This window comes from Rhinatrema bivittatum, chromosome 5 (assembly GCF_901001135.1).
Source record: "Rhinatrema bivittatum chromosome 5, aRhiBiv1.1, whole genome shotgun sequence".
NCBI lineage: Eukaryota > Metazoa > Chordata > Amphibia > Gymnophiona > Rhinatrematidae > Rhinatrema > Rhinatrema bivittatum.
The window spans coordinates 243,948,325-243,964,596 of NC_042619.1; the positions used below are offsets into that span (position 1 = coordinate 243,948,325).

General features: G+C 43.7%; 1 protein-coding gene across 4 annotated transcripts in view; it reads left to right on the top strand.

The window, feature by feature from the left end:
• The window catches only part of LOC115092609 (acetylserotonin O-methyltransferase-like), a 97,121-nt gene that overhangs the window by 6,683 nt on the left and 74,166 nt on the right, over positions 1 to 16,272 (top strand). The window contains exon 2 of one of the 4 annotated variants that reach the window (XM_029603643.1): positions 8,367 to 8,430. Coding sequence is in view for 3 of the 4 variants with exons in the window: in XM_029603642.1 (XP_029459502.1) it covers positions 11,201 to 11,308 (108 nt within the window). In the remaining variant the exon portion in view is untranslated. Of the gene's footprint in view, positions 1 to 8,366; positions 8,431 to 9,045; positions 9,136 to 11,033; positions 11,309 to 16,272 lie in introns of those variants that run through there. The other 3 variants (XM_029603641.1, XM_029603642.1, XM_029603640.1) reach the window with 3 other exon arrangements.

Sequence of the window (16,272 nt, forward strand, 5' to 3'; positions counted from 1 at the left end):
GGGAATTCATTTTCTGGGTCAAGTTGCTCAAGGCCCATGTACTTTTGAGGAAGCAAAGTGGTCCATCAACCATTTGGAAACCAGAGTCATTTAGTTGGCCCCGTTTCACTTTGCTCCAGTTCTCCAAGGTCAAAAAGTCAGTGGTGGCATGTGAACCATCAAAGAGGTGCCAATGTCTGCAAGTAGCAGAGGAAGCAGAACTGCTGTTTAGTTGGATGCAGAGGAATATGAAAATAATCTGAACCCTGCACATAGCAGGAGTGGAAAATGTTCAGGCAGATTTTTTCAGTTGCCATGTGTTGGATCTTGGAAAGTGGTCCTTGTCTTAAGTGGCATTCAATCAGATAGTGACTTGGTGAGTTCACCCAGTGATGGAAAGGTGAACAGGTTTTTCAGTTGGAAAAAGAGAGAGGCTTTTCTCTGGACTGGATGCTCTTATTCAGGTTTGGCTGCTGAAGAGGGTTCTGTATAATTTTTCCCCTTGGCCTTTGATAAGAAAAGTGATTCAAAGAATCTTAGGGCATTCAGGATTAGTGATTCTAGTGGCTTTGGATTGTCCGCTATGTCCTTGCTATGCTGACCTTATGTATCTGTTAAATGGGACCCTTTTGAAATTTCCTCTCCGCAGGGATTTGTTGTCTCGGGATCTGGTGCTACATGAGGATCCAGATCATTTTTTTCTTATGGCCTGGACATTGAATGAGCATGTATAACTAAACCCGGTTATTCCTGAAAGTTGGTGAATACTTTTTTGTCGAGTAGGAAGCCTTCCACTTCTCTTGTGTTTATTTGGGCAATCCGTGGCCTTGTCCTGTGAACCGTTGCACTCACCCCATGGCCCAGGCCACTGTTGTTGACCTCATACACTGCCAAGCTCTTCCCTCCATGCTGCACATTGATGGGCCAGGACACTGCCGAGGTACTTCACAGCAGGACACCGCCAACACTGAGCCAGACCTCCCCTAGGCACATGAGCCCGACGTCTTGACATTTAAAGGGCCCACTGCAGGAAATCTCCCTTGGTGCCTATTTTTGACCTGAGAGGCTTAGGCCTATATAAGGCCTTCATGTCTTCTTCCACACTGCCTCAGCAACATGTCTTCTTATTCTTCAGTATTGTGTATTGCTCCCATGTTCCTTGTCTTCCGTTCTACATTCCCCATGTTCCTCATCTTCGGCTCTTTAGTTCCTTTGACCCTTGTCTTCTATTCTTCAGTTCCTGTGTTCCTCATTTTCAAGTTTTCAGTTCCTGTGACCCTTTTCTTCAGTTTCTATGATCCTCGTCTTCAGTTCTTCAGTCCAATGATCCTTGTCTTCAGTTCTTTAGCTTGTCTTCCTTGCCTGCCCACCTGTTCTGCTCCTCGCCTTCCTGCACTGTCTATCCATCCCGCCATTTCCTTCGGATGGATACCTGGTATTGATCTTGGCCTGACTTCTGTAGACTCCTGAGCACCACCTGCCACTGATCATTGCCCTCCTCTGGATACTCTTGATTGCTGCCTGCCACTGACCACTGCCTGCCTCTGTATACTCTTGTTTGCCACCTGCCACTGACCATCATCTGCCACCGGATATGCTTCAATTACTCCAACTCAGCTATTTTGATGGATCTCTCCACAATCAGCAGAGGCCCCCATCTAATACCTGCCGTTCCCAGCACCCAAAGCTCAACGCTAGGAGAACATGGGCTTGAAAAGGTGAAGCTGAGCTGGGCCTCTGCCTCATCCAAGTCCACCTGCCCATGGTGGGGTCTTGCAGGGCTTCTCCCTGCAGATTATGTCAATCCCACCTTGGTCTAAGGACCCACGAAAGCAACCTCTAGCCTACGTGATTGAAGAGTTTTTGAGCAATGGTGTGCAGATAGGCACTTACTTTCTAGATCAGTGTCAGTGCTGGTGGTTCTGGAATTTTTACAGAATGTTCTTTCTAAGTATTGGCCCTTAGTTCCTTGAAGATTCAAGTGGCTGCTGTTGCATGGCATATTTTAGGTAAACGTTTGTCCTCTCACCTGGTTGTGTTACATTTCCCTAAGGATGTGATGCATATTAGACCTCTGGTGTGTCTCCCATCTTCATCTTGGGATCTCAATTTTTGTCAGGAGAGTGTTTTGAGCCGATTAGGGAGATTTCACTCAAGCTTCTGACCAAGAAGGCAGTATTGCTTGTGTAACCTTGCAATATATATGTGCACGAGTTTCCTGTTATAGGTTATTACTCCAGGGTTCACCAACTTCAGAGTTAAGGCTGTAGAAACCTGGAGTTCAACTGCTAGCCCAGTACCTGTAATGAAACATCACACCTCATTAGCATGTAACAGCATTAAACTTTATTGAATAATTAGAAAACTTGATCAATCTGCTCACTCCACAAATACATGAATACTGTAAAGGCTTAGGCATAAAATCCTGCTCAAAGATTTCAAACTGGTATTAAATCAGCAGTTAGCTCCAATCTTTACACAGTCTTTGCACTGCTAACAGAGTCCCAGGTTGTATCCTACTGTGGAGCCGTTTGAATGCTGAATGGAGGAAGATGATAGCGTAGATCCTGCTACTAATTGCTGAATTCTCATTATCAAATATATATTGATTTCCCACTGTATATAGAACAATTATTGTTTTTTAGTACCTTGATAAGGCACAAGGTTCCTGATGTGTTTATCAGGTAACCTATCAGAGCCGAATAAGCTTCATCATGAACACTAGAGATTACAAAATGGAGCTACAGCAACAATTAGCAATGTAAAGTTTTATCAGAAAATAGACATTGATCCAACATATGAGCTGCAAAATAAAATCCAATCCATTTTGCAAGAAGCAAGAAGCAGGGGTTTTCTTACAAATAGAGAACTAGCATTTCTTCAAGTTCAGTCCCCACGGGCCCCTGTGATATATGGGGTGCCCAAGATACATAAAACTTTAGACCACCCCCCATGCAGGCCCATAGTATTCGCCAATGGATCCATTTTAGAAACCCTAGCTAAGCTCATAGATATTTTCTGTCAAGAGTATGTACAAGAAGCCACGTCATATATCCAAGATACTGCACACATGCTAAGGAAATTGGCATCCATCCATTCCTTGCTCTCAAAAGCGATTTTAGTTTCCCTTGACATGGAAGCGCTGTATAAGAATATTTCTCAGCAGGAGGCGTTAGACATAGTCAGTGAGTGTCTTGAAAGACGTGCCAGACCACAACGTATTCCATCAGAGTTCCTCATCCAACTCGCAGAATTGGTACTTAAAAATAATTTCTTCCATTTTGGACAGGAAATATTCATGCAGAAACATGGCGTAGCAATGGGATCTCCAGTAGCCCTGGATGTGGCTAATTTATATGTCACAAAATTTGAAGAAGCTCATGTGTATCTATATATTTTCAATATGTAAAACATTGGACAAGATATATAGATGACATTTTTTTGATTTGGCTAAACACAGAACAGACACTCATGGAATTCTACAACTGGCTTAACCAGGTCGATCCAAATCTTAAATTCACCATCACTTATCACCAAAAGACATTGTCTTTTCTAGACATTCAAATCCTACGAGTGGGTGATAATTTAGAGACCATGTTATATCGAAAGCCAACAGACAGGACCAACCTGTTGCGCTCTGAAAGCCACCATCCAACACACTTCAAGAATGGCCTCCCAATTGGTCAATTCTTCAGAATACGAAGGATTTGCTCCCAGAAAGAAGATTTTTTAGACCAGGCACGACAATTATCCTCAAGATTCCAGCAGAGAGGATACCCTAAACGAGTGATTAAGAAAGCATTCATTAGAGCTAAGTACTCAGATAGAGACCAGTTGCTCCAATATAAAGCACATTCACAAAATGAAAAAATAGTATGTGTGCTCAAACATAGTAACTTCACAAAAAAAAAAAATCAAAGAGATTATTCAAGACAATTGGCATGTCTTACAAACGCATTCCATCTTTAGCCAAGCTCCCATGTTTTCATATTCTAGAGGAATCAATATAAAACAGCACGTGGTGAGAGCGGCTATCCAATATGACCACCACTCAGAGACAGAAGTACATGGACATGAAGTGTGGGGAAAATGTGACTTCTGTAACTCAACTGTACCTGGTACAGTATGGCAAGACCCTGTTTCAGGATACAGGGTCAAACGCAAGGAGAATACAGATTGCAATATTGACCATGTTATATATGCCTTGCAGTGCCCATGTCCTACAATTTACATAGGACGCACATCAAGGAGAATGAGAGTAAGACTAATAGAGCATCGAAGTCATTTAAATACTAAAGACATGAAGGCACCAATAGTTTCACATAGCATTTTAAGAAAACAGACATTCGCAGAATTTAAATGGACAATCTTAGAACATGTTCCCACATTCAAACGAGGAGGAGATCGTAAAACAAAACAATTACAGGGAGAACTATTGGATCTTCAAATTACAAATAGTGGAACCAGCAGGCTTGAATGAAAAAATAGAATGGTATACGATGTGATAAGAAAAGTACTTTCCAACCACCAGAATGATCTGTGCTTAATAAGTATTACATTAATTTGACGTTGAAAGTCTCCTCTACTGTGATATTAATCATCCAAAATGAGAGTATTAACCATTACGAATGATACAGATTAACCGCGAGATTTCGCAGGCTTTTTCCGAGTTTAAAGGGACAGCGCATATACTGTGCTGCATCAGACGCTGCAGTGATCCCCGATCGGACAGGAAGTTTACTTTCTCTAGTGCTGAACATATACATCCAGTTGGTAAGTGGTACAGTATCATTTTCACTGCCTATAGGATTTGCATCCATATGATGTGTGCCTTTAAGAATAGAACTTTTACAGATTTATTGCTTTGAGTGATAATAACATTTATGCCATAAGCAACTGCATCTAACATCACAATGCCATGTATGTTCGATTTTGAGCATGTCTATAAGATTTACTGCTTTTTATCAGTTTGCTGCACCCCTGAAGAAAGACGTAATTCCGAAACCCTGCAGAGTCCGTGAAAGGGACTCCATTGCAGGACGTTCAATTTGCAGCCCCGGCCAGGGAACACATCTGCGTACCTGAAAGAGACCTTCACTTCAAAATTACAGCACATCGCGGCAGACGGCAAGCACTTTAAAACCAAGTACTTGCCGTGACATTTTGCAACTATTCTCAAGTTAAGTTTACACTAATTTAATCACTTGCAGCAACCAATGATTAAACCCAACAGCACACAGAAGCTTATTCGGCTCTGATAGGTTACCTGATAAACACATCAGGAACCTTGTGCCTTATGAAGGTTGCTAAAAGACAGTAATTGTTCTATATACAGTGAGAAATCAATATATATTTGTTGTTGGTAGTTTTTACCGCCAAAAGAGGTTTTGATATATTCAGAATTCTCATTATAGCATCCTCCAGCCAAGTGAACCCTTGGTTTCCAGCAAATCAAATGACTCTAAATCTTTCACAGCATGGATCCTTAATTGTAGATAGACAACAATAATTTTAGCTTCAGAGCAGAGCAGGGAACTTCCTCTGTCATGGGCTGAGGAAACAGTGATCTGTCTGCACTTGCCCTTGTCATATGCACTCCTCTTTTTGTTAACACATAAGCAACATTTAAATGTAATATCTTTTTCAAGGACAAATAAATTGCTTGCAGTAATTTAGCTAATAACAATAGTTTGCACATTTATAAATCCTAACAACTTGTACTTTTATACGGGCAAAATAAGGATGAAACTCCATTACAAGGCTCCTAAATAATCATAGCTAATTGAGATGTGAATCGTGTGATCGATCGTCTTAACGATCGATTTCAGCTGGGAGGGGGAGGGAATCGGATCGTCGCAGTTTGGGTTTTTTAAATATCGTGTAAATCGAAAACCGGCACACTAAAACATCCCTAAAACCCACCCCGACCCTTTAAAATAAATCCCCCCACCCTCCCGAACCCCCCCAAAATGCCTTAAATTACCTGGGGTCCAGTGGGGGGGGAGGGCGGGAAAACCGGCACACTAAAACAACCCTAAAACCCACCCCGACCCTTTAAAATAAATCCCCCACCCTCCCGAACCCCCCCAAAATGCCTTAAATTACCTGGGGTCCAGAGGAAGGGTCCCGGTGTGGCCGGCGCCATTTTGCGCAAAATGGCGCCGGCCGTACGGCAACACGATTCGACTGCAGGAGGTCGTTCTGGACCCCCGCTGGACTTTTGGCAAGTCTTGTGGGGGTCAGGAGGCCCCCCCAAGCTGCCCAAAAGTCCCTGGGGGTCCAGCGGGGGTCCAGGAGCAATCTCCTACGCTCCTGACGTCGGGGGACAAAAAAACAAAATGGCGCCGGCCTGTCATATGACAGGTCAAAGGTAGTGCCGGCGCCATTTTGTTTCTACAACGCACGGAGGTCCGAGGTCCGAGAGTAAAAGATCACACCGGGACCCTTCCTCTGGACCCCAGGTAATTTAAGGCATTTTGGGGGGGTTCGGGAGGGTGGGGGATTTATTTTAAAGGGTCGAGGTGGGTTTTAGGGTTGTTTTAGTGTGCCGGTTTTCCCGCCCTCCCCCTTCCCCTCCCCCTTCCCCCGATTTACGATTTTTTGACGATAAATCGAGGGAATTGTTATTGTATCGCGGCTCTAACGATTTTTGATGATTTAAAATATATCGGACGATATTTTAAATCGTCAAAAAACGATTCACATCCCTAGCTAATGCTAGCACAATTCACATGACTGCAGATATGAATGGCTGCTTACCTTAACTGAAAAAAGACTACAATTTCTTTAGCTTCAGAGCAGATCAGAGAATTTTCTCCATCTTGGACTGAGGCAACAGTGATCTGATTGCACATGCCCTGTACTGACTACAGTTCTGGAGTGTTTTTGCAACCCTTAAAGAGACAGCACCCAATTGGCAGTCCTTTAGTGTCACAAGTGATAGTTTTGATATTGTCAATGTATTTTTACTAAAGGTGGGTTACACTTGTGTGTGAGGAGAGGTTACTAATGCTTTCAGGAGGTTGGATCATTTTTTTTGTTCGGTGGAGTCAATATCACATTGGATTAAGGAGGTCATCCATGCGGCATTTGTCAGTAGCAGTAGGCCTTTGCCCAAGCAAGTTCTGGAACACTCTACTAGGGCTCAGGCAAACCCTCAGACATGGATATGGTTGGTTTTTCCACTGGATATCTATAGAGAAGGGACTTGGTCTTCCCTCCATATCTTTTCAAAATATCATTGTTTAGATGTTGCTGCAAGGCATGAAGCCTTTTTTTTTTGCCACTGAAGTGTGGAGTGGGTTTAGCAGGGTCTCACCCTATTCAGGGTAAGATTACATGCCATATATCCCATTCATCTGGACTGGTCTGACTGGATGATCAGCAATGTAAAATTAATTCTTACCTGCCAAACCTTTGTTTGTTTAATTATTCATGTATTTATTTAAAATAATTTGTTTCTCATGCCCTCCAAAGTTTGGGATGGAGTACATAGAAACATACAACATAAAATTTTTCAAATAAACATTCATGTACAAACAAAATAGAAAAATGCTACTACAGTGATGTCTATTCAAAAGTTAAACAGCTATCTCTCTGATGTTATCCAGATGGAAAAGCTGCTTTAAATAGGACTGTTTTTAGAATCTTTTGAAAATCTTTAGGATCCTTTACGCTATGCACAGTAAGCACGAGGAGAGTTCCACAGTGTGGGACCAATTACAGAGAATGCCATTTCCTTTGTTGCACTAAGGTGGGCTGAGTGTGGAGAGGGGATGTCTGGAAGGGTTTGACTGGCGGAACATAAAGTTCTGTTCTTTCAGGAAGGCATGCCATGTTCAGGGATGTTTTCTTGAGTTGTGATTTTTTTTCCAAGACTGCTCATACTCCGGGCAGGCGTGACCATTATGTGGTTACTTAGGACGGTGTCAGTGGGCAGTGCCCCGCCCAGACCTGCAAGAGCGCCATTTTCAAAATGTGCGACAACAGTCAAGGAGCACTCACTAGGTAGAAAGAGAGAGAGAAGCAGAGAGAGGGCACTGTAAGAGGGTGACCATCACTCTATATATTTACCACTGTCAGAGTGCATATTCAACTCGGGGGGGGGGGGGGGGGGGTTGTTACACTGGTCTGCGTAGGGTGCTAAAGACTCTTGCACTGGTCCTGTACATAATGTTTTCAAGTGTTTTTCCCTTTTTCTTTGTATTTTAGAAGCCCTCTGGTAAAAATAAAAAGAAAAGAAAGGAGAATGTCATATAATTTTTCATTTTGATTTTTAAAATGTCCAGAGTTAGCTTATTACAGGTAATACAGGCAGGTTGAGCTCAGCTTGAATGCTTAAAAGATGTGATGTCAGTGACCCTGTTATTCTCTGCCTCCATCTGCAGATCAGTGGGCATAACCCATTTGTGTGGAGTGGCCAGACTGGACTCAAGGAAACAAAATGATCAAGTAAGAGCTAATTTTACCTTTTCATTATAACCACGCTGACTTTTTATTTTAAGATTAAAGTTGTTCTAATGAAAGCAATCATGAATACATAAGAATTTACGAGCTTCTATATATTCCTTGGTGGGATTATGTTTCTAAAAGTGCACTTGCAGACAGATCGCAGTCTTAGCTTTACCTTTATTTTATTTTATTTTTTTACAGACTTTAACTTCAGCTTCAGGTTAAACCACAGAAGTATGTGGAAGTAATAGATTTCCTTGTGCTGTCCCTGATGAATGTGCAATCCTCATTATTCTTTTTTTGGCATATGTCATCATTTCTTTAAACTGATTAACACTTGGGATTTTCAAGTGGCAGCTGTTGCTTCAGCTTCTATAACTGTTAGACGCCACGGGTGTCCGCGATCGGCCCCTCTTACCTCCAGCCCGGGCACCGACAGCCATGCCACGGCAGGGAGCAAATCCCGCCTCAGGCATCGGACCTCCCCCATGCCCGTGGGCCCTGCCGCAGCGCCTGTCCAGCACCCCGCGGTGACTTGGACGATTCCCGGTCCTCCTCTTCACGGCAGCAGGCTGCAGCCCTCCTCTACCGCAGCTCACATCGGGCAGGTCGCCATTTAGACGCTTGGCCATGCCTCCGGAGCTCGTCTTAAAGGGGCAGGCTGTCTTGATTCAGTCCAGCCTACTAGATGACATCAGGACCCAGGTACTACTTATGAGAGCCTCTTCTTCCTGTTCCTCAACTTCAAGTCTGCTTGCTTCAGTAATTTCGTCTGTGCCTCTGGTGCTCTTGTTCCTGCCTTTCCGAGCCCTGCCTTCTGAGTCCTGTTGCCCCTTCTGCAGCTCCTGGACTGATTCCCTGGCTTCTGACCTTGGACCGGCGATTGGCGACTCTCTGGATTCTGACCTCAGACTGGCGATTGGCCACTCTCTGGCTTCTGATCTTGGACCGGACATCGACAAATCCTTCATCTTCTCAAGGGCCCACCTAAGTCCAGCCGGCCCTACGCACCCATGGGCTCAACCTGCGGGGAACGGGGCTGGTAGTGGTGAAGCTTCAGCTGGCCCTTGTTTCAGTTCTGCCTCGCCTCCTGATGGTGGGGGCCTGTGGGAGTTTGCTCCTTCAGGTAGTGCCAACTTCCCCCTCAGGCAAGAGGTCCACATCTCCTCGGTCAGCATAACAATAACAGAGTGGAAAAACTATTCAATCATGTTCAGAACATGTTAGTTGAATGTACCATTACATTACATTTTCATGCTCTGCTCCATGCTTCCAAAAGTAAGAAAAGAGCTTTCAGCTGTAGAACCACATCTGGAAGTATTTCACTATCTCTTTTCAACTATCCAACTCACTCTCATTTTAAGGTGACTCGGCACCCTCATAATAGACAATTGCCCTTTTCTCCACGTTGTTTCCAAGTATCACCACCCTTATTAATATCTAGGTTGCTGTACTAAAACTGTAAAATCTTACCTCTCTGATAGAAAAATCTTTCTCCTATTTAAATGACCAAAGCTGGAAGGTCTCCTTTCATAAATGTGTCAAACCTTGAATGTTTACGCACATTCTAAAGAGCTTTAATTACAACTGCATCATAAAAATATATGTATGGTTTCAATTTCAGTAGGGTAGGTGTCTTTATATATGCTTTCCTTAGTTTGAAACACAAATTATTGATACAAATTTTATCTCTTCATATGAGAAATTTCACTCAATTTGTTCAGCAAAGGTGGACCAGGATTGTTCATTCTTATCCTAGACTATATAAAAATTAACCTGTTTATATATGAAACATATAATAGTTATTTTACTCTGTACTAAAAGCATTCCTATGCCTTAATCCCATATACAATAGCACTGCAGTTCACTTGGGCGATTAATGCTATGCAGTATGGAGTCGATATTCAAAACTAAACATTTAATAGAACTACTGGGAAAGTGTGCACCTAGAATTGCCATCAGGATGTTTTTATCCCACTATGTTTTAGGCTCCATAACTGAAAGAAAATAAATGTTTTTGGTTCACAAATTGATGCTCTGTATTAAGTGCAGACCATAATTCTGCATGTTGTCTATTTATTACAAAGTTTTGGTAGTACAATCTGTGACAGCCATCTAGAGAAGCTAATATCCTCAATCTAATCAGGCTTGAACAGAAGATAGATACAGAAAAATATTTTCAAACCTTTACAGACCTTTCTCACCTGTGACTCATCACACCCTTGCTCCTTCTCGCTAACATGCTTGCATAACTCATACAAAATATTATTATACAAATGACTGCCTTTATTCATTCTTTCTACACTACATACTACTCTCTACTGTACCCACTGCACTGAACTCAGGACCTTGCATGTCATTATTAATAATAAAATGGTTACATGATGACCTTTGATTTCTGAAACTTTTACCCATAAATCAGGACGATCAAAAGAGACATTCATTGGAACAAAAATATGCCAGTGGAGATTCTAGGGTGTACAAGATATGGAGCAAAAACTGAAGGGGGCAAGGGGTTAAAATTTTCAGAAATAAAAAATCATGATAAATGATGAAAATTCACAAAATTTTAGCCTGCTGTGATCATGAACACTGATTGTGCAAGCCTTTAAAGGGTTGCACTGGGACAAAAACTTCCCGAGAGTAGTTTTTGTGTTAAATGAGTAACTTGGAGTTAGATGGATAATTTGTGAGTTATCCATCTAAATTGCTTTGAGCATTGACCTCACTTTGTAGATATACCTATAAACAAAAGCAGTTTTTATGGATAATGAAATCAGATTTAATGCAGACTTCTCACAGAGACATGGGCTCTTCAGAAGATCTTGACTTTCCCAAGAAACTAATTGAGTACAGGGATGGTTTTCTAGTTTCTAAGGTAAGAATAGCAAAAATGTAATGCATACATCTGTGAATATTTTAGTGATATTATTTTGACCAACAGAAATAAAGATTGGTCATAGTTAATTTTCTCTAATGCTTGTTTACTGTTTAAGGTTCTCAGAGAATGAACTGGTGTAGTTAGACGAAGAGATGCAGTAGAAAGGGAAGTGACTGGTTGCAGCTAGAATACAGTGATGGAGAGTAACTCAACAATTATTAAAATAACTAAGCATTACATAAGACTGAAGAAAAAACTAAAACTCCAAGGGGTTACATATTTATCTTTTATACAATGTCTTAGAAGTCTAGTACAATGTTAATGAATCAAGAAAGGAAAACTCGGTGAGCCAAGAGGCATAATAGACAGAGGCATACAAAAGGAGGGGGGGGGGGGGGGTGTCGAGGGGGTAGTCAGCCTCAGGTGACAACAGGGGGGAGGGGTGCCATTGCCACCAGCAGGAAAGTCCCATGGCGGTGCAGAGCAGTGATGTGCTGGTGGGGTTTCCACTCCATGTCAGCAAAAGCGAGCTCCAGAAGAAAAGGCCAGTGGCAGAAGAAGAGGCCCTGCTATGCAAGAGGGGTGTGTGTGTGTGTGTGTATGAGGGTATGTGTATGAGATGATAAGTGTATATAAAAGTGAGTGTGTGTGTGACTGTGCCTATGTATATATATGAGAGGTGCCTGAGTGCGGTCATAAATCTTGTTTTCTAGTGCATTTGATAATTTATCCCAGGACAAGCAGGATGCTAGTCCTCACATATGGGTGACGTCACTGACGGAGCCCTATCCTGGAAATCTTTCTGTCAAAGTTTCCAGCATACCATGATTCCTCGAGCCACAGGGGTCTCCCTTCAGTCTTCTTTTTTCTGCAAAGCCGTTAGCCTCGCGGTTATAGGAGTCCTTTGTGGTGAATTTTCACTACATAAAAAAGTTTAAAAACTCGGAAAAACTTTAAAGCACGTTAGGGGTCTCCCCTTTTTCCACCGTCGGTAAGTCTTTAAATTTTTCCGGTTGGTTCCGTTACCGCTAAACCGTGTCAGAAGGTCGTCGATGGCTGTCTGGCCTTCGCTATGGCTACGGGTTTCAAGAAGTGCCCAAATAGTTCCTGCACTATGTCCATAACGGACCCACACATCGAGTGTGTATTTTGCCTTGGTGAGGGACATGCTGTTTCAACATGCCCAAGATGTGCTGAAATGATGCCGAAAGGCAGAAGACTGCGCATGGAGAAAATGGAGCAGTTATTCCATCTTCAACTAATGCCATCGACTTCAACTTCCACACAGTCGTCTCCGGCTGGAGCGATTAGGAAGGTCATCCTCAAAACGAAAAGTAGACCGGATGAAGCAGGTGATCGGCCTTCACCGACCCCTTCAAGATCATTGATAAAGTCTACATCTGTCATCGAAAAAGGCGTCGAACATCAGCAGAAACATCATCATCGACACCGGAGGCCTCACAATCCTGAATTGGATCCGATAACCGGAGTTCCATCGACAAGTCTCGAATCAATTCCAAAGAAGCCTCGGAGAGAGGACTCTCCATGTCCATCGAGGCCTTTGACTCCTAGGCAATCCCCACCGATATCGGTGCCGGGAACCGTACCTCCACAGGGCCCTGCGGAGATACCGGTATTGCCTTTGCTGCCTCCTCCCATAGCTGCTCTGGTTTCACCAGGTATGAGGGCGGAACTGAATGGTTACATCCGCCAGGAAGTTCGAGACGCACTCCGTGACATGCCTCCAATGCCAGCACCAATCACGGTTCCGCCATCGATGTCAGCACCATCGCCGGTACTGGTTCCATTCGCGTCACCGGTGCCCATTCCGATGCCATCACTGACTCCATCGCCAGTTCCAGTTCAACCAGTACCGATGCCGGATATGTCCTTTTTCACGCCAATTTTAGCAAAATTAGACACACTCATCTGTGCCATCTCGGTACAACCACCCGGTGTCCCGATGCCAAGACCGATGGAAGAAGAAATGGTGAAGGAAGTACCGATACCTGAACCTATTCCAGGTCCATCGGGAATCTCACGTCCATGGCCATTGTTTTCTCCACTATTTCCATCAAAACTACTAGAGAAACCATTGATGCCATCAATGCCATCTCTTCCTATTCCATCGACTCCTCCTCGGACACTTGGAAGGATCCAAATACTGACTCTTCCTCAGAGGAAATTCATCGGACACTTGGGAGGATCCAAATATTGACTCTTCCTCAGAGGAAGTCCTCTCAGAACCTTCTCCTCCAGAGGAAAGAAGGAAATCCCCTCCAGAGGACCTTTCTTTTTCAAATTTCATCAAAGACATGGCTGATACCATCCATTTTCAGCTGGAATCTGAAGAGGATACTAGACAGAAGACTCTGGAGGTATTACAATTCATGGACCCACCTAAAGAAGTCCTGGCGATACCAGTTCATGAAGTCCTAGTCGACTTACAACACAGGCTATGGGAGCATCCCTGCACCATACCACCGGTGAATAAAAGAACTGATGCTACATACCTAGTCCAGCATATCCCAGGCTTCCAAAAAACTCAACTACCCCATCAATCGGTAGTAGTAGAGTCAGCTCAGAAGAGGTAAAAAAGAATGAAACCTCATTCATCAAATCCTCCTGGGAAAGACAACAGGTTTTTGGACACCATCGGCAGGAAAATGTTTCAGGGGTCCATGTAGTATCCAGAATTGTGTCCTACTAACTCTATATTATGCAATATCAGCGTAATTTGTGGAAACAAATTCAGGAACTCTCAGAATCTCTTTCTCCAACAATTTCAAGATTCCTTCAATAGTATCATCCATAAGGGCCTGGAGGCTGGGAAATATGAAGTTCGTGCAGCTTATGATAGCTTCGAGACGTTATCTAGAATGTCTGCCACTGGCATAAGTGCCCGCAGATGGGCCTGGCTCAAGGCCTCTGACCTGAGACCAGAAGTACAAGAGAAACTTGCTGATCTTCCTTGTGCAGGGGACAATCTCTTTGGAGATAAAGTACGAGAGGCAGTTTCCCAGCTGAAGGAACATTCGGAAACCTTGCGATAGTTCTCCTCTGCTCCTCAGGTGTCCCAAACATCTAAACGAAGACTCCCAAGGAAGGATTCAAAACGGCCATATTATAGACCACGGAGGTACTATCCACCTCCTGCCCGTGGAAGGTCATCTAGATCAGAACAAAGACCGCAGGCCCGACAACCAAGAGCACTAGAGCTCAACCCCTGCCGCAAACAGGCCCGACTTCGGGATTTTGAAATCTCACTGGGGAACAGAAGCCTACTTGCCAATCCAACCCCAAATTTGCCAGTAGGAAGTCGGATCACTTTCTTCCAGCACAATTGGTCGCACATCACTACAGACCAATGGGTACTCTCGATAACATCTCAAGGGTACCACCTGGACTTTCTCTCTGTACCAAACGATACTCCACCCACCTCGTCTTGGACAGTAAACAATCAATCCACACTCTTACAAAAAGAATTATCCACCCATCTGAGAGCCAGGGCCATGGAACCAGTTCCCCGACATCAGCAGGGCAGAGGATTCTAAACCCGTTATTTCCTCATTCCAAAGAAAACAGGAGGCCTACGTCCCATATTGGACCTCCGGAAACTCAACAAATACCTGAAAAAAGAAAAATTCAGGATGGTATCATTGGGCATCATGCTACCTCTACTTCAAAAAGGAGATTGGCTCTGTTCCCTGGATCTTCAAGACGCCTACGCTCACATTCCAATATTCCCTCCTCATTGCAAGTATCTGCGATTCCTAGTAGGAAGTCAACATTTCCAATACAAGGGGCTACCATTCGGTCTTGCCTCAGCACCTCGAGTGTTTACAAAGTGCCTGGTAGTGGCAGCTGCCCACTTGCACAAGGAAGGCGTGTACATGTTTCCTTACCTGGACGATTGGCTCATCAGAAGGAGCTCTCAACTCTCTCACACTCACAATAACTCTACTCCATTCGTTGGGATTTCTCATCAACTACCAGAAATCCCACTTCATACCTTCTCACCTGTTACAATTCATCGGAGCAGAATTAAACACCATAACGTCAAAAGCTTTCCTTCCAAAAGACCATGCACAGACACTCGCCTCATTAGCAGGCTCTCTCCGTGCACGCACGCAAATAACAGCTCATTAATGTCTCACTCTTTTAGGTCACATGGCCTCCACAGTTCACGTCACTCCTATGGCCAGATTAGCCATGGGAGTTACTCAATGGACACTCAGAAACCAATGGATACAAGCCATTCAACCACTGTCTTATCCAGTTCAAGTAACTCAGCAACTACGGTCCTCGCTCCTATGGTGGACAAACATGGACAACTTGCTCACAGGCCTACCTTTCCAACAACCGATTACGCAAGTGATGTTAACTACAGATGCATCCACCTTCAGTTGGGGAGCACATATTGGACATCTACAGACTCAAGGTACTTGGACAAAACTCGAAGCCACATTTCAGATAAATTTCCTAGAGCTTCAAGCTATATGTTATGTGCTGCATGCGTTCAAGGTCTGCCTTTCCCCCAAAACTGTTCTGATACAAACAGACAACACAGTAGCCATGTGGTACATAAACAAACAGGGAGGTATGGGCTCGTATCTCCTTTGTCAAGAAGCTGCACAGATTTGGAACTGGGCCCTAACACACTCAATGTTTCTTTGGGCCACTTATCTGGCAGGCATTCACAACGTAGTGGCGGATCGTCTCAGTCGTCAATTCCAACCTCACGAGTGGTCTCTGGATCCAGTAGTAGCGACCAAGATCTTTCAACATTGGGGCCAACAACAGTAGACCTCTTTGCATCACAACTGAATTACAAAGTGGACAATTTTTGCTCCCTGCACAAGCAGAGAAACCGCTTACCCAGGGACGCCTTTGCTCGCCACTGGAATTCAGGTCTTCTATATGCGTATCCCCGATACCGCTAATAACCAAAACCCTAGTAA